At 46.7% G+C, this 22,327-nt stretch overlaps 1 protein-coding gene across 2 annotated transcripts in view; it reads left to right on the top strand.

Moving 5' to 3' along the window:
• The window catches only part of NPHP4 (nephrocystin 4), a 286,074-nt gene that overhangs the window by 66,859 nt on the left and 196,888 nt on the right, over positions 1–22,327 (top strand). For both annotated transcript variants that reach the window (XM_083162998.1, XM_083162997.1), the window contains exons 6-9: positions 15,592–15,747; positions 17,951–18,087; positions 20,273–20,457; positions 20,921–21,047. In XM_083162998.1, the coding sequence (XP_083019124.1) occupies positions 15,592–15,747; positions 17,951–18,087; positions 20,273–20,457; positions 20,921–21,047 (605 nt within the window). The remainder of the gene's footprint in view (positions 1–15,591; positions 15,748–17,950; positions 18,088–20,272; positions 20,458–20,920; positions 21,048–22,327) is intronic.

Genomic DNA, 22,327 nt, shown 5'->3' on the forward strand with positions numbered 1-22,327 from the left:
CTCACATGACAATGTGTTCTATCTCTTGTAGTCATTGGGTATATTCAATCCCTTTTTCAATTTTCGCCAATTTTCACCCATTTTTTGGGCGGATTCTGCTCGCCCTATTCAATCCATGTGCTGATTTTTCGCCAGGCGAAAAAATCCAGCATTGGCGAAAAACGCTTGGATCAGCAAATTTCCTGCAAATCCAAAAGACAAGGAAAATGGAATTGTCAAAAATGGACTAAAAAGCAGGTGAAATCACCCGTGATTGAATACTGATCAGTGAATTATTGACGATTTTTCGCCTGGTCAGAAAATTTAGTTGTGATTAAATACCCCCCTTAGTTGTATTTATCCTACCCCCCATTGTATAGTGCTTCAGGTTTCTGTTGTGAAAGAAAAGAGAATACACCCTTTGATGGTGATAGGAGCCAGGTGCTGCACTGGGAAATTTCTTACAGCACTTAATAATAATAATAATAATAATTATTATTATTATTATTATTTTATTTATATAGAGCTGTTTCTCCAGTAGGACTCAAGGCGCTTAACAGATAGAAAGAATGTAATACAGTACAGAAACAATGAAGTACAGAAAAGCTTTTCATAATCAATACTTAAGGAAATGAAGGGAATGCTTGAGTAAACAGGAAAGTCTTGAGTCTTTTTTTGAAGCATTCTAGAGTAGGGTCCCCTCAAACCGTGTGGGGAAGTGAGTTCCATAAAGTTGGAGCCGCATGAATAAAAGCTCTACCTCCGGAGGAATTCCTGGAGATCCTAGGTACTGCTAAAAGTCCTTCATCTTCAGATTGCAGTATTCAGCTGGGACCAGTGGCGTAGCCGGCACCCACCCGGCACACTGACTCACTTTACCCCCCGGCACCAGCAGCATACTGTAACTGTACCTGCTGCGTACTCCTTGCTAAGTTGCTGCGCAATGGAAGGCTTGCTTCACAAGCCCTGCCCCCAGCATCCCTGCACCGCGTACACAGTGCACCTGACGTCGTGGACGCTCCGCCCTGGCACCAGCGCCTGCAGCCCAAGCCCTTCAGGAAATTCATACAACAACAGCAGCTGGACAATGTCTGCTCTGTGAAGGTTGCCTGACAGCATGATAGATCTTCCTAAGGTGAGCTGCCGTCCTGCTGGCTAGGTGAGGACGGCAGCTCACCTTAGGAAGATCTATCACGCTGGCGGTGCAGACGGTGCAGTGCAGTTGATGGGGCCCGCTGCTGTCCACACTGCATACCGATGTTTCCATCCAAGAGTTCGGCAATTTGGGGGGTGGGGTTGTTGGGTGCACGCGACGGGACAGATAGAAACCGCGGCACTGTAACTTCCAGCTGTCACTGCCGCCAGCGCTTCAGAGTCAGTGCGGGCTGGGATGGCTGCCGTTTGAGCTGTGTGATCCGATTCATACAGCCTGTGCTGAGAGCAGGCTGCAGGAAGGAGACGAGAAGGAGACCAGGAGACCAGAGCCAGCCAGCCACCCACAGTACAGAACCTACACATGCACCAATCACCAGCTCAGAATCAGCCAGCTCTAGTTGACTTGAACATGAAAAGCTACACTTCAGGAGCTTCAGCTTCATGTAAGTGCAAATGTGCCACGGTAGTACAACCTGGGGGGACACAGGCCCCTCTGCCACCTGACCCATCCCATCATAAATGTGCTCTAACAGTTCCTGGTGTGAGTGCCTGTGACAATCAGGGCATCCAATCATTGTATACAGTAGAATGTCATTACAGTTAGTTGAAAGCAAAGTAATAATTTTTACTTCATTACTTATTTCAGTTAATAACAATGTGTGATTAACAAGCAAAATACTATAATGTGAGAAGTACTATTCACAAAAGCACTATACATTATTTCTTTAAGGGATTGACATTCCATAGTCCCAAACATACAGTAAATGCAAATATAAGAGTTATACTTTAGGACCTTATGTGTGCCCTTTAAATTGCACCTAATGAGGGTGATTAATAGGCGGATACAGTTTCAGTAGTGGCTGCAACTATTTCTTAGCCTCTACTGTAATACTGCAGCTGATAGGTCCTATTGAGATGCAGATGTATGGCCATATTCAATCGCACATGAGCTGTCATCAGCAAATTATTGTAGGCAGGGCCACCGACAGAGGGGTGCCAGGGGTACAGCTGTCCTGGGCCCCGGCCTCTGGAGGGGCCCAGGCAGCTGCCCACAGTGGCACAGCATCCCCCTCCCCCCTGCACCCGCACAATGCCACCCGGCGGCCAGGCATGCACAATAGTGCAGCCTACAGAGCGCCGAGCCTAGGGTACAGAGGGGCTCCGTCTGAGTCTCGATGCCCGGAAGGAGAAGATGCTGCGCTGCCGCCACCACCGCAGGTAAGTAATAGTAATTGGAGGGGGGAGTAGGGGGCGGCTGGGTGCCGGCGCGCGAGGGGGGGGGGGTGCCGGCATGTGTGTGGGGGTGCACGGGGGGGGGGGGGGGGGGGCTTTTGCCGGCATGCACGAGGGAAGGGGGGTGCCGGTCAGTCCCGGGCCACAACATTAATTGTGGCGGCCCTGATTGTAGGACCGTTCTTTTCACACCTTTATAGGCAGCAAGCAGAATCAGTCTTCTTAGACAATAGGCTATACGGTTACGGTGGGCTTCTGAGTCTAGTTGATTCTGGTGTCTATAAATAGGAATTGTGCATCCTTGCTCAACTTTACATCACAGTGTAGAAAATGTGACAGAGAGGTGATAGAAATGGGGAGGTGGAGGGGGTGAGAGATCCAGGGGTGATGGGGGCTCCTCGGCTGTTGGAGCGCTCAAACCAGCTATGAGGGAATGCCGGCAGCAGTTCCGCAAGTAGTTTGTCAGTTTACACGAATGTTCAGTGTTCAGTTACATATTAACACGTTATCCAGTTACATATATATATATATTTATATAGACCAGGATCCCGTCACTCACCCATCCATTGCGGACCAGTTATATTTGCTCTGGTGCCCCCTTTAGCGGGAGAGAGGCTTACATAGTAGTCGAAGAAATTGGCACTCAAAAGACTTAATTGCAAGTGAAAAACTGCAAGTTTAAGCCGACATATGATTGGAGCGGCAATGACGATGACGAGCATTGCCGCTCCAAACATATGTCGGATTAATTTTACAGTATTTCACTTGCAACTAAGTCTCCTGAGTGTCACTTTCTTTGACTACTATATATATATATATATATATATATATATATATATATATATATATATATATATATATATATATGTAACACGCATCATGTGGCACTCGGAGGCTGATTCAGTGAATTCAAACGGTGTTTATTTAAAACGACATCACGTTTTTTATATATATCTCCCTTTCTTATAGCGATATTTTATGTAGCCCATTTTTATAGTAACTCGCATATTTTTAGTTTATTAGACTCACTGTTTCTATATAGACTCACTGTTTGTTCTTTTAAATAGTGCTATTGTGCACAATCTTGTACCTAAATAAAATCTTTTATATACTATAAAAAGACACGTCTCCTGCATAGGTAATTGTAGTCGCTTCAGCCTTTATCCAATCTGTTGGTATATATACTGTATATATATATATATATATATATATATATATATACACATGATTCCAAGAAAGGCAGCACTCAGGAGGCAGTGGTAAGTGAAAAAAACGTCTGTATTAGCGTACAAGCTTTCGGGGTGTGACCCCCTTCATCAGGTAACAGACAACAATACTAACATGTAACACTCACCCATATGTAGTCGCCATCAGCCACGACCTCCCCCGCACGCTGTCAGCGTTTCCGGCGCACAAGCAGGAAGTGCGCGACGTAATGTGAAGCCTCACTGGTGAATCCGGTTGCTGAGCAACCCCAGCAGCTTGCGTTTCACTGAAGACAGTGAAGACGCATGATCAGGAAGGAGCCGCCTGCAAGCGGCGAGGGGGACCAGGGCTGGGGAGAACAAGAATAAATATATGTAAAACCCAATACCACAAATATCAAAGAATACATAAGAAAGATAACGGAAAAATAAAAAAATAATAAAGATGAAAAAATAATAAAAATAAAAATAAGCAAAAACATATATGCAAAATTATATCAGCGCATAAAAGAATATGCGCATACATACAAGAATTACAGATATGAAAACAATATATATACAGAACACGCAAAATTACATGATGGAATTCCAATTAATTTTGTCGTTTAGACCCCTGGGATGTGTTACATCCAATCTCAAAATCCATTGGGATTCGAGTCTCAGAAGTTTCATGGCGCGATCACCTCTGCGCAAGGATTCCTTAATGTGATCAATTATAAAGTACTTGAGGGATGCCAATGGGTGACCCAACTCTTTAAAATGACGCGCCACAGGCTGGTCAATGGTCTTACCACGTAATGACCAATCGATCGCCGACCTGTGTTGCCCCATGCGTACTCTAAAGGGGCATGTGGTCTGGCCTACATAATAAAGCCCACAGGGGCATACTAAAATGTATACCACGAATGCAGTACGACATGACACCACATGGCGAATTTGGTATTCCTTGTCAGTGTGTGGATGTTTAAAACTTTTACAGGTGATCATATAGTTACAGGTAACACAATTTAGACAGCTGTAACAACCTGCAGCCTTAAAGGTGGTATTAGGGGCACGTGGGATGCCCATTCCCGTGATCTCTGTTTTCACCAGCCGGTCTCGCAAATTAGGGCCACGCTTAAAAGCAGCCATGGGCCGAGAGGCCCGAAAGCCAGGAAGCTCCACATCAGTTTTCACTATCGGCCAGAGTGATTTGGTGGCATAGCTGAGAATAGGACTGGCCGTAGAAAATGTACTGGTCCACGGAATAACATCCTCAATGGGACGTTTCTTAGGCACAAGCAGTGACTGGCGAGGCATAAGCATGACCTGCGTTTTCTGGGCGGCTAAAAGGGTGGGATCATAACCTCTGATCAGATATTTACCAATCAAATGGTCAAGACGATCTGAGAGGACCTCATGATCACTCACCAATCTCGCCACCCGGATCATTTGAGACAATGGCAGGCCACGCTTTAAAGCTGGAGGGTGATGGCTGCTGGACATTAAAAATGTATTACGTGAAACATCTTTATAAAACACATCAGTGCTGATCTTGTTATCGTGGATAGAGATTTCCACATCAAGGAAATGTGCCAAAGTGGTGCTGCACTCATAGGTATAACGTATAGGAGAGTCACGTGCATTGGCAAAAGACATGAGATTATCAAATTCCTCCTGCACACCCGTCCACATGATGAAAATATCATCTATGTAGCGGGTGTACAGGAGCAAGTGACAATTGATCTCAGGCCTATTAAGGAACACCTCCTCTTCTTGGCTGAACATAAAAATGTTCGCGTAGGATGGCGCCACGGCAGAACCCATGGCGCATCCCCGCTTTTGTAGATAGAAATGGCCATCGAAGAGAAAGTAGTTCCTCTCAAGGGTGAGAGCAAGTAACTGTAAAAATAAATCATGGGAGAAAACATTGGGGTCCAAAAATTCAGATAAGAAATGACGCATAGCCTGTAGCCCCCCGTCATGGGGGATGGAGGTATACAGGCTATTGACGTCAAGACAACACATAATCGTATTAGTTGGAACATAATCAATTCCTGCCAACAAATTCAAAAAACTGGTGGTGTCCTTCAAGAACGCTTGTTTACTCAACAAGAGGGGCTGTAGCAAGTGATCTAATAATTGAGCCACAGGTTGATAAAGGGAGTCCCTAGCCGCGATGATAGGGCGGCCGGGTGGCTTAATGGGGTCCTTATGCAATTTGGGTAAAATATAGAGCACAGGAACAGTGGGAAAGTTCTTGTATAGATTTTTTCGCGCTTTATCAGTAAGTGACCCCTCGTTCACCGCCGTGGTAAGGATGATAGACAGTTCCTTTTGGAAACGGATGGTAGGGTCATGGCGCAGCTCCTCGTATACATCTACTTCTGCCAACTGTCTGTAAACCTCATCTCTATAGTCGCCGATATCCAAAATAACAATGGCCCCACCCTTGTCGGCTGGCCTTATGAGGATATCATCATACTGGCTAAGTTGCTTCAAAGCCAGAGATTCCTCATGTGACAGATTTTTCCGCACCCGACCTGGTGCCGCCTTGAATCTGGATACAGATTGGTCCAACAAGCGTCCAAAAGTCTTGATGGAGGCATTGGACGAGGGGGGGTCAAAAACTGAATGCGAGAGAGAGGCAGTAAATGTAGTAACAGGATCTTTGACAACTGGAGGGGGAGCATGCTGAAAATGTTCTTTAAGGCGTAATTTACGCATCAAGCGATGTTGGTCACCTCGCCAGCTGAACTCATCAAATGCATTTGTAGGGACAAATGACAACCCTCGGTTAAGGACAGCGATCTCAGTAGAGGACAAAACCCGTTTGGACAAATTGAAGATTAGTACTTCTTGGTGCCTTTCAGCCGCTGCGGATTGCGCCTGATTTCTCTTGTTTTGTCCACTCCTGCGGGTGGCCGGCCTTTTGTGGTACTGCTGGAAGCCACGGCGCCCCGTTCCAAAGGGCCGCCCTGGGAACCAGAGGCCTCATCCGACTCAGAGAATTGAAAGTCGCTATCGCTGACTGGGGTAGGGCCTGAACCAGTATTGGTATTACGGCCACCACGCTGTTGCCATGGTCTGCGTCGACGTCCTCTTGAGTCAGGTTTGATGTTAGATGATTGACCAGACAACCAACTATAGACTCTGTTGGTCTCATAGTCCATATCCACAGTGGCTTTTTTGTCACGTTTGAATTTGAGTAATTCTTTTTTGTAAGACAGGCATTGGTCATCAAGTTTCTGTTTCCAGCTGAGATTGGCTGGATCATCTAAGATGGTAGTGTGTTCAGTACAGAAATTGGCAATCTTATCTTTAGTGGCCCGAAGTTCATGACCAGCCTCATCTATTACAAGCACCATGAGATCAAGTGCACAACGATTCAGGATACCGACCCACTTGCGGACGAATTCAGGATTCTGACGTCCTATAGTGGGTGAATTATGAACCCTGAAACCTCGTGGAATGCGTTTGGCACGATAATAATCAGACAATGTGGTGCCATGCAGCAAAAAATCAATTCTGCGACGGTGCAACTTGAATAAATGGCGATGCAATTCTTCAATATTAGGCAAATTTTCTTCCGTGTCGGCATCAGTGTCGACATCAAATAAAATCCCAGTAATTTCAGCCTCAGTGTATCTGAATAATATGTCCTGTACGCCAGAGATGTTATGGCAACCAGGGGCATCCTGAGACAGGGATGGGTCAGCAGCGTCCATCATGTAAATAATGCAGATAGGGTTCCCACAGATGGCAATACAAGGGACCCGGTTATATGGTGAAAAAAAGCCAAAAGGTAGAGACTTTAACGGTAGGTGCCTTGCAACATCAATATCACAGCAAGAGCAGGGATATAATCATGCAGGAGTCCAACTCAGCCGGCTGAGTTGGACTCCTATATATATATACACACATACAGCACTGGTCGCACCCTCATATCAGTAGCCATATATGCTGTTCACATCCCCTTTGTGGCACACAATAGGCCCTTAAGAAATTCTAGCTCCAGGCCCATGAGGCCCTTAATCTGGCACTGGGAAGGAGGGAAGGCTGTCGAATGGGAGGGTGGGGGCGTGGCCTGGGACGGAGTGTCAGAGACAGGGGAAGCAGCAGTGTCTGCTGGTCTCTCTGCCTCAGCTTCTCCCATGCGTGTGACTTCATCACGTCATACGCTGGAGAGGCCAGAGGAGCCAGGAAGCCAGCAGGGAGGGAGCAGAGACAAACAGTGTCCCACCCTGGCCTGTCCACACACTCACTGTACAGCAGCACTGGGGCTGGCAACTGTCTGAGTCACCCGGTCTCCTACACAGAAGAGCGGTGCCTGGGTGCAGCAAGTCCAGATGCCAGCATCTCGTCCTGTGTAAGTACAGAGCTGTCCTCGCCTCTGTCCCTGCAGACAGCGTAAATCTTCTGCACTCCCAACTTGCATGCATGCTCATACGCAGATTCAGGGAGAGGGGGGGGGGGGGGGGGCACCAGAAAAGATTTTGGCTGGGGGGAGCTAAGTTTATAGGTACGCCACTGGCTGGGACTGTATGGAATCAGAAGATGCTTCTCGTACCTTGGGCCTTGGTCATGTAGGGCTTTGAAACTCAGTAAATTAAGAAGATGATTTGCCATTTTCTGGGCAGCCAGTGAAGGGAGTAGAGAATGGGAGTTATGTGGCTAGAACGGGGCTGGTTGGGTAACAGCCTGACAGCTGTGTTTTGTACCAGCTGTAATCGGTGCAGTTATTTTGCTGGTAGACACAGGTAGAGAGCATTGCAGTAATCCAAACGAGATGATACAAATGCATGTATGACTTTTGGCAGATCTTCAGAGGGAATTAAGTGTTTGATTCTGGCTATGTTCCTCAGATAAAAGAATGAAGATTTGATTGTGGCTGATATATGATGTTTAAGTGTCCAGCCACCATCTAGTACCACGCCAAGATTCCGCACATGATCAGAGTTTTGTAATTCTGTACCCCCAAGTGTCAGTCCAGTTGGGTGGCTATTCTGCAGTCTTGTCCTTTGATGGTGAGGCCCTTTCATAAGGACTTCTGTTTTATCAAGATTCAGTCTCAGCCAACTGGCACTCACCCATTCCTGGAGCTCAGCTAGACAGCCATTTGGGGTTGTTATCGGGTTCTCAGTGCCCGGAGCAAAGGACAAGTACAGTTGTGTATCATCTGCATAGCAGTTGTAGACCAGGCCATAGTGCCTAATTATTTCACCCAGTGGCAGCATGTACTGTACACTGCAAAAAGCATGGGGGATAATATAGAACCCTGTGGACACCAGATGGCAGTGGCATTGATAGTGATGAGTATACTCCAGATACCACTCACTTGGCCCTGTCACAGTGCAGGAGCCAGACAAGTCTGTGGAGGCAGCCCAGCATCTCCAGGAACTGTGTGCATGCTCCCTGAGTGATGGAAACAGAGGTTGGGTTGTGAGGCCACGCCCCTTCCAACTGACCACACCCCTTTTCAGGCTCATCATTACTTCTTATGTATAATTTGTTGTATTGATGAGTGATCAGTTTATTCACATATTGACATAATTTGAGTATTATACAGGCTATTATTGGGGAGACACCTGTATAACTACTGCATTTATTATTGGGGGTGTAGTATATGCAGGGCCGGTGCACAGTCACTTACCCACTCCAGGGGGGGCGTGACATCCGGGGGGGGGGGGGGGGCTGGCCGCCGCGCCTCTCTCCACAGAGAGGAAGGGGGGGGGGGGTTCGGCGCCATGACATTCCAGGGGGGGGGGGGGCGCTTCCCGTGCGATGCGGCGCTGGCTGCCGTGACTCTCCCCAGGGAGGGGAGGGGGATGTCCGGTGCCGTGACGTCCCGGGGGGGGGGGGGGGGGCTTGGCAGGTGATGCGGGTCGCCACGATGCTCCCCAGGGATGGGGGAGTGGGCGGCGGTGTGGAGCGGTGGGACCAGCTCCAAACTGCCGCCCTCCAGCGGCTGGCGCCCTAGGCAAATGCCTAAGACTGCCTAGTGGTGGCGCCGGCCCTGAGTATATGCCTGTAAATGCTTTTTTTAGGGCGAGTGGGTGTAGGGTTTTAGAAGTTGGTTCCAGCCAATAAAAAGGTGTCCGAATACACCAATTGTATTTGTTATAATATTCCTCGGTTGCTGAATCTGCCTATGGCGTGATGGGTGTTGCAGTAACTCGGACAGATCTTCCTGTAAGCCACAATAGGAAAGAGCTGTGCAATTTATCTATTTTTCCTTGATAATCCACCATAAAACAAATGAGGTATCGGAGAGTGTCTAAATCAGCCTGGAGGAAAACTGGAAATAATGGGGAAACGCATAAGAAAGATAAATGCTCTTAATTTTCTTTTATATGTACACTGATAAAAAGTAATTGCAGGTTCTCCTCTCGCTATATCTTATCAACTACGAGGGCATACATCATTTATCTCTTTAATCATAAACAACCCTTTTTATTCTTTTCTGGAGCCTTTGCTGACTGGTTATTATTTCTTTGTTTTGCTATTTATTCTGAGTAATTGTAGAAACAGATATTATAGGTTGCGAGCTGCATTATGCTTGTGCTGGCAATTAGCTGACAAAAATAAAAAAATGTTGTAGTTTCTGGAAATGTCGAATAAGTAAGAATTAAAGTCTACCCCTGGCCTTCACATGACCAGCCACATTAAAGAACGCAAAACGCTGATCTACTTTACAGCCCGGGATTCTCTCAATGTTCTCCTCCACTTTTTCAAACTTAACAAGATGCTTAGGCTTGGTGTTTAACGCAGTGAGACCTACACACGGGGCAATTTCATCCTATTTCCTAAGCGATCTGACTAGATCACTTAGAAAATGCCCCTACATTGCCCCGTCTGTAGGGGCCATAGCGGCCCCGCACATAGCTATTGCCCAGTGATCAGTGGCGTAACTATAGTGGGTGCAGGGGATGCAACTGCTATGGGGCCCGGCGGGTTGGGGGGCCCGGGGACCAAGCAGGCTATCCCCTGCACCCTTTTAATTTATTTTTCAATATTGCTGCGCCAACATCCAGTGATCAGTGGCCACTGCCTGCTCCCACCCAATCAGTGGCTACCTAGATGAGGAGCCAGCGCACAGACCATCACTCGCAATTTCTAGAGACCGTGCGGGTGCACACTGCACACTTGCGGCGCGGAGGCACAGAACACCGGCCACCGCCACTTCCAGCCCTTGGGAACAGCACAGGACAACCTCCGCTGCCGGGTACAGGAGACCCAATACAACACGCCACTACCACCCAACACAACATGCCGGGCACAGGAGACCCAGCACAACACGCACGCAACTACCACTTCCGGCGCCGGGCACAGGAGAGACTCAGGCACCGGAGCTTGAGACACTGCTACTTTCAGACCCATAGTAAAAGAGACACTCTCGCGCCAGGCACAGGAATCCCTTCACCCCGGAGTAAAGACACTGAACTTCCGGCATCAAGGCACCCGACCATGCCCATACTAGAGCCAATGCAGGGTACAGGAGACCTGCCAACACCACTGTCTGAGCCTGCTGGAGCAGAGAACATCTGGCAGGTGAGAAGTAGCCCTGCACACCCCCTCTATGTCTCTCCCCCCCCCTTTTTCACTCCCCCCACCCTTTTCACTCTCCCCATCCCATTTTCTCTCCTGTGCTCTCTCGTTCCCCTGTCCCCCCCTTATCTCTCTTCCTTCTGCCACCCATCTTTCTCTCCCCCTCCCTGCCCCCTCTCTTTCTCCCCTGGTCTCTCTTCTCCCCCACACATCTATTTCTCTTTCCTTCTCTCTTTCTCTTGCCACCCTTCTTTCGCTCTCTCCTGCTCCCTCACTCTCCTGGTCTCTCTGCCCCCTCTTTCTCTCTCCCTGCTCTCCCCCCTGCCCCCTCTTTCTCTCTCCCCGGCTCTCTTTCCCCAGTGCATCCTATCTTTCTCTCAACATTCTCTCACTCCACCTACATCTCTCACCTCCGTCCTTTTCTTTCTCTGCCCTTAGTTTCTCTCTTTCTCCCCCCACCTTTTTCCCCAAGCTTCTCCTCTCTTTCTTCTCTCTCTGAAAGTCTCTCTCTACCTGGCACCACTTTCATTCCCTATAGCTGTGTACACACGGGGGCGATAGGGGCTGAAATCGCTGGGAATTTGGTCGCAGGCGACCATATTGCCAGTGATGGAAGTGTGCCCTGGCGATAAATCCCCGGGTGCGCGCTCCCGTTTTCAGCCCCATTGTAATCGCTGGTTGCAGAGGTTCCCTTTCATCAGCGACCATCTCTGGTCGCTGATGAAAAGGAGACACTGGGCAATATATTGCTCAGCAATGTATTGCTAGCAATATATTGCTGAGCAATATATCTCCTCCGTGTGTATGGGGCTTAACTCTCACTCTCTATAATAGTTACGCGTTACGCTCCCCTCTCTTTTTCTAATTCACTATTTTTCCATGTAGCCGCCTCTCACCACCTGACCACCCCTCTTTCCCTCTCTCAATCCTCTCTCTTTTTCTCACTCTTTCCCCCGACTAAGATGGGATGTACCAAGCTGTGGTTGGGGGGGCCCTTTCAAAATTTTGCTATGGGGCCCTCAAAGTGGTAGTTACGCCCCTGCCAGCGATTAAGTTCAAGCATGTAGGATAAATCTAGTTAGATCGCCGGACAGGGCCAGTGTTCTCCCTTGAGACAGGATTGCTCGGCACACATTGCTGGCACATCGCTGGCACATCGCTGTGTGATGAGCGATCTTGTTGAGCTATCTTGCTGAGCATTCTAGTATAGCTCAAGGTGCCCATACACGCACCGATTTTCCCGGTGCGATGAGATGCGTGCGCCCGCGGCATCATCGCACAGTACAAAAAGTATGTGCTGCACATAATTTTTGTACTGTCTTTTGATCGCATCGCATGCACAACACATGCAATGCGATGCGATTTACCACAAAACGCACAGCAAAATCGGTGCGTGTATGGGCACCTTCAGATTGCCAAGCACAGTTGCCCCATGTGTAGGCCCCTTAGGTCAGTCTGTTTAGCAGGGCACCATACTTCTAAGCATTTAAAGCTTGGGTGAGTCCCTTAAAGCAGTTATGCGGATAGGGTACTGAGAGCGAACGCTGGTGTTGATAAATATATGGGAGACCAATTAATATGTAAAATATTTATTAAGAGAACAATTTTATTTACTACAGAGAAGGATCTTAACAATTTTTGCAAGTATATAAAAAAAATCATAAAATGGCATAAAATAAATAGGACAAAGAAATAATAAAATTCCATATTTTGTTATAAGGTTAAAAGGTGAGTAAAATGAGGATAATGCAATATGCAGCATGACTGCAGCCAAGTTATCACATTTACAGTACTTATAATACTAACATGCATTTCTAAGCTCTAGAGATGAGGATACTTGGAATAAATGTTATTGTAACTAGGATTGATGCTTCTCTGTTGGGATAGCCATCGGTGTGATCTCCATCGATGGTTGCCATCTATGCCAAAAGTGCAAAAAGTCATCAATGGCACCATACTTAGTAATGTATGACCATCAATAGTGTCACCTAGTATTGGCCATCCCTTTTCTTTGACTGACTGGGCTGTGGGCCAATCAGAATCTGAGGGCAGGGCTTCACGTATGTCGGTTTCGGAGCTATGCTCTGTGTCCGGTCACCTTGGGGGAAAACCCCCCCAAAAAACTATTCGGTTATGCTGTGCCATCAATGGAGGTAAACTCATCTGTTTCTGCCCCTATTGATGGGTAAACTATTCTACATCGGGCATAAATAATCGATGATAATGCATCATCGATAGTCGGTGGCCATCCCTACCTCTCTGTATTATTCCCTCTCTGTAATCCTGTGCGAAGCTAAATATTTGGATCGTCATTCTCTTCAAGAGACGTCCATACACAAAAACAACTGTTCTTGTTTTTGTGTATAATTAGCTGAGCTTTTTGCCAGGCACAGAAGCTAATTACCGTTCTGTTCCGGGCACCTGCATGAGTTGTCAGGCGGCATATAGCTTTTTCCTAAACTGTTTAATTTTGAATAAATACAGTATAAGTAGCGCAGCAGATTTTTAACAGTGGCTAAAATTGCTTTAAAGCATGCTTATACACGTTCTATTGTGTATCCTGGATAGAACGTCTGCAGTCGTAGAAGGAAACTGTATGATGGATTTCATTTTTCTGTTCCGATTAATGGAACACTCCTTGCATCCTATAGATTGTGAGCTTGCGAGCAGGGCCTCCCTACCTCTATTACTGTGTGTTATGACCCAGTTTTTTTTATCTGCGTGTCCAATTTGTAAAGCGCAATGGATTATGCTACAATTTTGAAGAAACTGTTCATTAAGAAATAAATAGAACTTTCCCAGTCATGACGGCAATCAAACACAAGAGATCAATATTCCTACACAGAATTTAGGGGTCAGGTTGCCCCTAGACAAAATATTATTGGTCACCCACCTTAACAATCTGATGCTATGGGAACGCCGCAGGATTCAGGCGAATGCTGAGGGAGGCTGAACCAAGACAAGACAAGACCTCTCATTCAGGTAGACCGAGGGCTGCCACTTACAGGGACCTGCTGTTAAATACTTTCCAAAGCCCTGTATACTGCAAGGGATTCATACAGACTTAAAATGTTTTACATCTGATTGGCCTAGACAAAAGTTGACATGAGTTTTTCGTGTTTTTTTTTTTTTAAACAGTATTTCATGCCCTACCATCCCCTACAGCGCGATGGGAGAATAAAATAGTGCGCGGAGCACAGCGAGGCACCATGCCCAAAGCATGGTGAGCCATGTGAGAGGACGTGGTACACTTAGACCAGGCATGTCCAAACTATGGCCCTCCAGATGTTGTGAAACTACAAGTCCCGTCATGCCTTGCCACAGTTTGCTATTAGGGAATGCTAAAACGATTGCAAGGCATGCTGGGATGTGTAGTTTCACAACAGCTGGAGGGCCGCAGTTTGGACATGCCTGACTTAGGGGGAGATTCAATCGCCGTCGAGCATCTCCCGTGGGGGAGATGCTCGACGGGCCCTATTCAATGCTGTCTTCCCCGACAGCATTGAACAGGGTTTCCTGTCAGAACGAGCCCGACATCTCTAGCTGTCGGGCTCGTTCTGCCGAGAACAGCCGGGAAGTGATGAGCTGCCGGCTGCAGCTCGTCACTTCCCGGCCGCAACTCGCGGCCACGCCCCCTTCTCGCCGCTCGGCGGCCGGGACATTGAATCCCGACTGCCGAGCTCCAGGCGAGCTCACCGAGAACGGGACAGGGGCACGGCTGTCGCGCTAGCTCGACAGCCGTGCCCCTGACATTGAATACCCCCCTTAGACTGTGTTGACTGTCAATATTCTGACAAAAAAACCTGAAAAACTCACTTTGACAGGTGTCAACCTTCAGTGGTTGACCCAATGCATGTCGACCTAAATTGGGTCAACCCAATGACCCATCAGAGGCCGTGATGCCCAACTGGTATCTGCCGGCAGGACCCACGGATCGATGGCCAGCGATGATCCCCAATCTGTCAGGGAAATTTAAACATTAAAAATTCCAGTTTTTGTACCCAGGCCATTGGGCGATCGGGATGTTGGCGCAATGAACTGTTGATGTTGACATGTTACCATATAATCATGTACATTGAGCGTAATGCTCACTGTACGTGATTGTATGGTAACATGTCAATTCTTGGCCGTCCAGCAATAATAATGTCACACATACTGTATCCTATGTATGCTCTGCCCAGGGAAGTTTTGATCATTCTACTGTATATTGCTTAAACCATCTCCATTATTTTACATACTTTTGTAGCTGTTGTTGCATTTTATATATGGGGTTTTTGTTGTGTTCTATGCAGTTATTAGCAGTTTGATGATCTGTATATCAGTATCTGGATGTACCGTGTCTAATGCATTACAGGTTACCGCTGTCTGTCTATCTCTGGCATTATTAAGCCCACAACAACACATGTAGTGTCTTTGATGTACATCTCAGAGTGGAATTGAGGCAATGGCAATTAGCTTCCAAGTCTTATTGTCTTCAATGGTTTCCTTGCAGTGAACCGGCATATGACGCTGATAGACAAGAGCCACATTCAGTACAACGTACGGATACACGGCGGCCTGCAGCAGCTTTCTCACTTGCTTCCCCCAAACATTCTCATTTCTGGATCAGAAAAGATCCCTGGACTCATCCCGGTGAGAGACGAGACAGGTGAGAACCACGTCCGTGAGTACAGTATATAAAAGCTGGGTGCGAGGTCGACAACCGCAATGACCGTCTAAAACCATGTGTCAGTAATACTAAGAAGAAAACTAAAAAGTCAGTAAATTGAATTCAACAATATAAATCCCTGTATCCCAGATGTTTTTGAATCCCAAATATACCCAAGATTTATAGTCGATAACTCTTGGATATGGTACAGATGGAGCTGCTCTTATCATTGAGGCTCTTGGTGCTCGATATGGCAAGCCGCGGCACGAATGAGGCTCGTGAGAGTGTGAGATGCGCGTGCACCCCATTCACGGCAGTGGACGTGCGAGCATGTGAGACGTTCGCACGTCCCGGCGAATGGCGCACCAGCACAACTAATGAGAGCGGCTCCATCTGTATATGGTTTTTAGGTTGACATGCATTGAGTCAACCACTGAAGGTCAACATAGCTTAGGTGGACACCAGAAATATATTGACATATCTAAGGTCGACATGGATGGAAGGTCGACCTTTTCCATGTGTTTGCCTATTATCTGTCAGCCAATAGTGACTGTGGATCGAATGATCCACCCCCCTACTGGTGTATTGTTTTCAGATAGGAAGAACGGAGTTCTGCATTTGAACTTGTATTCTACAAACCGTACATTTTACATTCAAACACTCAAAGCCCTTTGCGAGCTGGCGATGGGTATGAAGACTTGAATACAGAAATTGAAGAAACAAACTATTTGTGCTGTTTCTATTGTTAAACAAGTAATCAGGGAATAGGAATGATCAGGACACACACACGCAGCTGCTCTGACATTTCTTGTATCCAAACTGTTGTCCCCTTCGAGATACAGACAACCGCTACAATAAACAATTTCAACAATCATCAACCCTCCGTAGACCTGTTTAAAATAGGAACTCATTATTTCTGTTCTTCACACATATTTTTCTCATGAAGGGGTTTTGTGTTGGAAAACATGAACATACTGATATGTCCTCATATATCTTGCTGCGGTTGTGCTAAACAGCCTCTCTTGGACCACCAGGTCACATGACTCTTCTGGCGTTTTTGGCTTCTATTATACAGAAAATGCATCAGTTGCAACGCAAGGCACAGTGAGGCAGATGTATTAAGCCTGGGGAAGAGATAAACTGGAGATAAACTGGAGATAAAGTGAAAGGAGATAAAGCACCAGCCAATCAACTACCAACTGTCATTTTAAAACACAGTTGATTGGCTGGTGCTTTTTCTCTTTTCACTTTATCTCCACTTTATCTCCAGTTTATCTCTTCTCCAGGCTTAATACATCTGCCCCAATGCACCAAGTGGCATAATCAGATCCCGTTCGGTTGGGTTCGAATTCGGACCTGTGCTTGACGGTTGGGGTCTGCGCATGTGCACCCCCCTGTGCAATTGCCTTTGACGAGTATCACACCGGCCGAGGTGTTAGCACTGTAAGGGGTGGGAAGGGAGCAGGAAGGGGATGGCAGTCAGGGAATGATCAGCGTTTTAAGGGCGTCCTACCTGGCTGAACTGCGGATGTAAAGCTGGTTATAGACTAGTGCGATTTTGGCCAATTTCACCCGATTCCAATGCATCGGCCAGAGAAATCAATTGAAATCGGGCAAAAAGCATGTTGTGTTTTAGGTCCCATCTGATGTGTGCGGTGATCGCAAGTCCTGATGAAGGACCTGTTGGATCGGGTAGCCTTCGGCAGTACTTGCTAGGATTGCACACGATATACAGATGGAGCTGCTCTCTTCGCGCTATTTGCCGACCCACGACAATGGACGCGCAAGCATGTGAGATGCTCAAACGTCCATTACACGGGTCCCCGGATCGCCATCCACCAGGAACTTGTGGATAGCACACCGGCAGCCACAACTAGTGGCCCCATCTGTATTGCATGCAATATATCGCATGCGATCTAACCGCCCGGGAAGATCCCAGGGGGTTCAGGGGGATCTGCTGCGACTTATCCCCTTGGAGAAGTCAAAGTAATTTATCGGAGCCTTAAGTGGCTTTGATTTGAAACTGTGACACTCACAGTTGCAAATTAAACTTTCCTTGGTTCCATCGCCCCTCTGTTGTCACAGTGCAGTGGCCAGTTTATAAGTATGTCATATTATTTTGAGTGTTTTAGAATAACCTTATTAATGATAATTGTGTATTATATTGCATTAACACTTCCCAAACATTATTTTTAATGTCCAGGTGATGCCATAAGAAAGCCGCACCTGCAGAGAACAGTCACTTGTTACCTTGACAAACTGTACTTGTTGCTGTATCCATCGTTGGAGAAGTTTGAAGAAGAACTAATAGGCCTGGTCAATAATGACCGTTTTCCAAAGGTAATGTTATAAAACCCGTTATTAGGGTTTTTACCGCATTTTCGTATGCAGTAAAGCCCCTCCATTGGGGCAGCACTGCAGAGGGAATTGCCAGCTTTTGCTGGATTTACCCTATAGAAGCCTATCGGCTTTTCCGCAGCGCTGTGTGAGGAATCCGTCCCGGTTCCATCCCAGCATGCCCCGCGGCTCCTAGGCTGTTGTCGCAAGAGCTGTACTTTGCTTTACTAAACGCATATGTTAGTGCATATGTGATTAGCATGCACGCGTAGCCGGCGAATGGCGGCGGAGAGGGGCGGTAGATGTTAGAACATCCCGCCCCACATCTGCTGTTAGAGTACTAGCCTTCCAAACCTAAGCACAGTATATATGCCACGTAACTGACCTGTAATGGGATTTGGTGTCTTCTAACTGATGTTTTGCTAGCAGCATTCACTATATAAATAATGAAGGATCGTATTTTAGGTTTGTGTTTAGATATTTCACAGGCTTAACTTTATCAGATGTGAAAATCAGACGAGAACACATGTAGGCTGACATTGTACGTGAGCTGTTTCCAAACAACCTGCCGCATCTGAAATCCTCTCAGGGCCGTTACTGTAGCATCTTAGGAATTATTTCAGGAATATACTTATATTTGCATACTTACCCCGACAGAATTGTATTTTTCAGGTATTATTTAATAACAAGTAATGAAAAAAAACGTGTAATTGGTTTGCGGAACTTATTTTTTCTCTTTTTTTTTCTAATTTCTTTTAAGATATTATCTTTAACTACTCAAAAATGTCTGGGGAGTTTAAGATTGAAATAAGTGTTCTGCGAACATCACAGCTTACCGAGCGCCTGAGACGCCGCCCGTCTGAACGTCCCCCACCGCCACCGCCGATTCCCCTTGGTAACATGCGAGGGAGATGTTCAATGAAAGCACATCCCCTCTCATGCCTCCACTGTATGAGAAATCAATTGATGGTCGCCGACCATCGAATGATTCCTCCTGCCTTCACAAATGGAAGTCAGTGAAAACTGACTTTCATTTGCATGCGGCTGACGTCCTGTTAGCGGGCATCGGTCCGCCTGCGTGCCCTTGGGAACGCCCATAAACTCTGGCTGTTCCTATTGGCGAGCCCAATTCCAGCCGCTGTCTGCCGGTGCCCACCCCAATGCTTGTATACTGCTCGGCGACTATGGAAGTCCCATTCGCATAGCGCATGCACAGTCCCCAAAACATATATATTGTGAGTAACTGTTAAGAACCTATATTTAAAAATGATCCAAAATGATTTCAGAAGAAAATGTTCACATTTGCAATACTGTATATCGGTTTTCCGAACATCAGAACATTATGAGCATCATCATCATCGGACCATCTGAACACTGCAACTATAAATTTCCCGTCTAAGCAGCGGCCAATTTACTAAGCTGGGAGTTCTATTGAAAATGGGATGTCGCTTATAGCAACCAATCAGATTCTATCTATAATCTTCTAGAAGGTTCTAAATAAATACGGTGTAGAATCTAATTGCTATGGGTAACACCCCATCTTCAAAAGGTGTGTGTCTTATCCGTGGACTCCGAGTGTATTACTGACCCTGCGGAACTTAGACTTCATGACATCCTTGATGTCACAGATTCAGGGCTGGGCCAACACAAGGCACCCAACAGCACTGCCCTCATGCTATGCCTTTTCCTGTAAACGGTTTCACATTCCAGATCCAGGAAACCATACTCCAACTCTATGACCTTTTTCCCATGTGCGGATAGAGACCCTGATTGACAGGCAGGGGGCTTTTCGGGGTGTGCTCCCAGCGTCTCATGGGCATGCCAACAAAAGGTGGGCGCACCCATAGAAATTCTGGGGGGATCCTAGCGAATGTAGGCGTGCCCCTACCTGCTCGGTTCGGGGCACCGAAGACCATTCAAAAATAAGTCTTGGCTCGTCATTCGATGGTGAATGATCATCAAGTGATTTTTCCTCTGTGTATCTGCTCGCAGCATAGTGAGGGGATTCGGGGCAGGGGAGGGGGCACGTGCGTTCATCAGGGCGGCGCTATCCTTCTTCTCGCTAGGCTCCGACTATACGCAGCCTAGCAAGCCGGTCTGAATAAGGCCCAATGTGTATTTAGATGAATTGTGTCCTAGCATCACAGCTGGCATTCCAGTGCCTAACTGGATAGTGATCTCTCTACAGGTTACCTCCATGATTGATGGGACCTCTGTGTTAATACAAGAACGAAGGCTGCACATCGGTGTCCATAATGGCTGGGGGTTTGTTCAGCAGCCACAAGTTGTAGTTGTTGTTCCAGAGAACAGAACAATGACAGGACAGGCTACTTTCAGCATAAAGAAAAGACAATCCAGCACCCAAACAGTAAAGTACGTGGACACAACTCAGATGTTCATTTTATTCTAAGTCTATAGTTTATAAAATATATTTTCCATCACGTTTTTTATCACCTTTTTGTTTCGAGACTGTTTGCCCTTTTAGGTTTCCTTCTCGAAATAATAAAAAAAGAAAATCTTATTCTGCCTGTAGTTTAAAAAAACAAACAAAGGAAAAGCAAGAACAACAAATCACATAAAAAGGACACATAAAGCAAAACATAAAAAGCTTTTAAAACCTAGAAAAGTACATTTTTCTTTTACATGATGGGTAACTATTTTAAATGTTGGGCTTTGATGTAAGGTGGAGATTAGCTATAGTTTCTCCGCCGGTAATACACTAGAACAACAGAAAAACATCTCTAAATCACACAATCTTAAAGTTGCTCAAGAAAAGTTGTAACTCATCTAAAGTAATCTCTGGAATATGACCTTAAATAATCTTTGTTTTTCCTAGCTCCGGCGGCCAAGCTCTGGTATTAAGGAGCCGTATGCGTCTTCCTGAGATGGTCAATGACCCTGGATTTGCCGTAGTCTTTCAGCTGGAGTATGTCTTCTGTGTACCCAGTGGAAACAGTGGAAAGGTACTGTAGTAACCTTCACTTCAACCTATAGGCGCAATGGGTGCAGCTGCTATGGGGTCCAAAGCTGAAGGGGGCCCTTCTTTACTGTGGTATATACAGTTATCACCATTAGTTGGTACATAGGGGCCATTACAAACTTTTGCCATGGGGCCTACGAATATTTAGTTACGCCCCCGACTCCATCCAATAATGAAATCCATTTACTGTTGGTAAGAATTGCAATATTTTGGTGTCATGTTAAGGCAATAAGAGTTTGATTTATTATCATGTTAAAAACAATACATTCATGGGACTTTGATTTATTGTTCACCATGTCAGCTCCATTGTTGCTGACACAGTGAGACCCACGTTTGCATCATTGTGGGGCAACTACGGGGGGTTTTGTAGACTTGTGCCATGAATCACATCGCCGTATTTTGCAATAGGAGGTGGAGCCAGAATGATGCAAATCATGGCCCCGCCCTATCTACTTCACTGCAGGAGTGGCTGGTAGGTGGGATAGCTGCTGACACTTCTGGGAGGGTTCCTTGCAAGTCCTGGAAGTGTAGGCAGGTGTGAGCCAGTGACATCAGGGAGGTTTGAGGTACAAAGCAAACTGGACTCAACCCCTTAACAATGTAGGACAGGGGTGGCCAAACCCCCCCCGTGCAGCCGGTACCTCCTGCCGCATCTGTCTTGCGTGTCCCGGCTCTCCCGGCTTCTGCTGTTATAAAAAAAAAGTGACATTCGGAAAATGGCTGCCCCCATACTGCAGACCATTTTTAAGGTTGCTAGAAGAGGCCGCCGCCTCCTCTTGCATCCTCTTTCGTATGGGGGCAGCCATTTTCCGAATGTCACTTTTTTAATAAGGAGCAGGAGCCAGGAGAGCCGGGACCCGCAAGACAGAATCGCCGGCGGCAGGGGCAGACGGCAGCGGCTAACTATTGCCCCACAGCCCCCCGGCGCCCACAACTTCTCAGCGCCTCCCCGCCACCACGGGGGCTGTGTGGCTATAGTTACGCCAGGGGCTGTAGTCATTACTAACTGTCACATTTTCCATACCACCTAGCTGCTGCACAGATGTAGTCATTACGAACTGTCACATTCCCCAGATCACCTAGCTGGTGCAAAGGTGCAGTCATTATGAACTATCTCATTCCCCAGATCCCCTAGCTGGTGCACAGCTGTAATCCTTACTAACTGTCACATTCCCCAGATCACCTAACTGGTGCACAGCTGTAGTCATTACTAACTGTGACATAGTCAGACATGCTGCATTCATTCCGGTACTCTTTACCTAG

Source organism: Crinia signifera, chromosome 19, assembly GCF_055691185.1.
Source record: "Crinia signifera chromosome 19, ASM5569118v1, whole genome shotgun sequence".
In the NCBI taxonomy this organism is placed as follows: domain Eukaryota; kingdom Metazoa; phylum Chordata; class Amphibia; order Anura; family Myobatrachidae; genus Crinia; species Crinia signifera.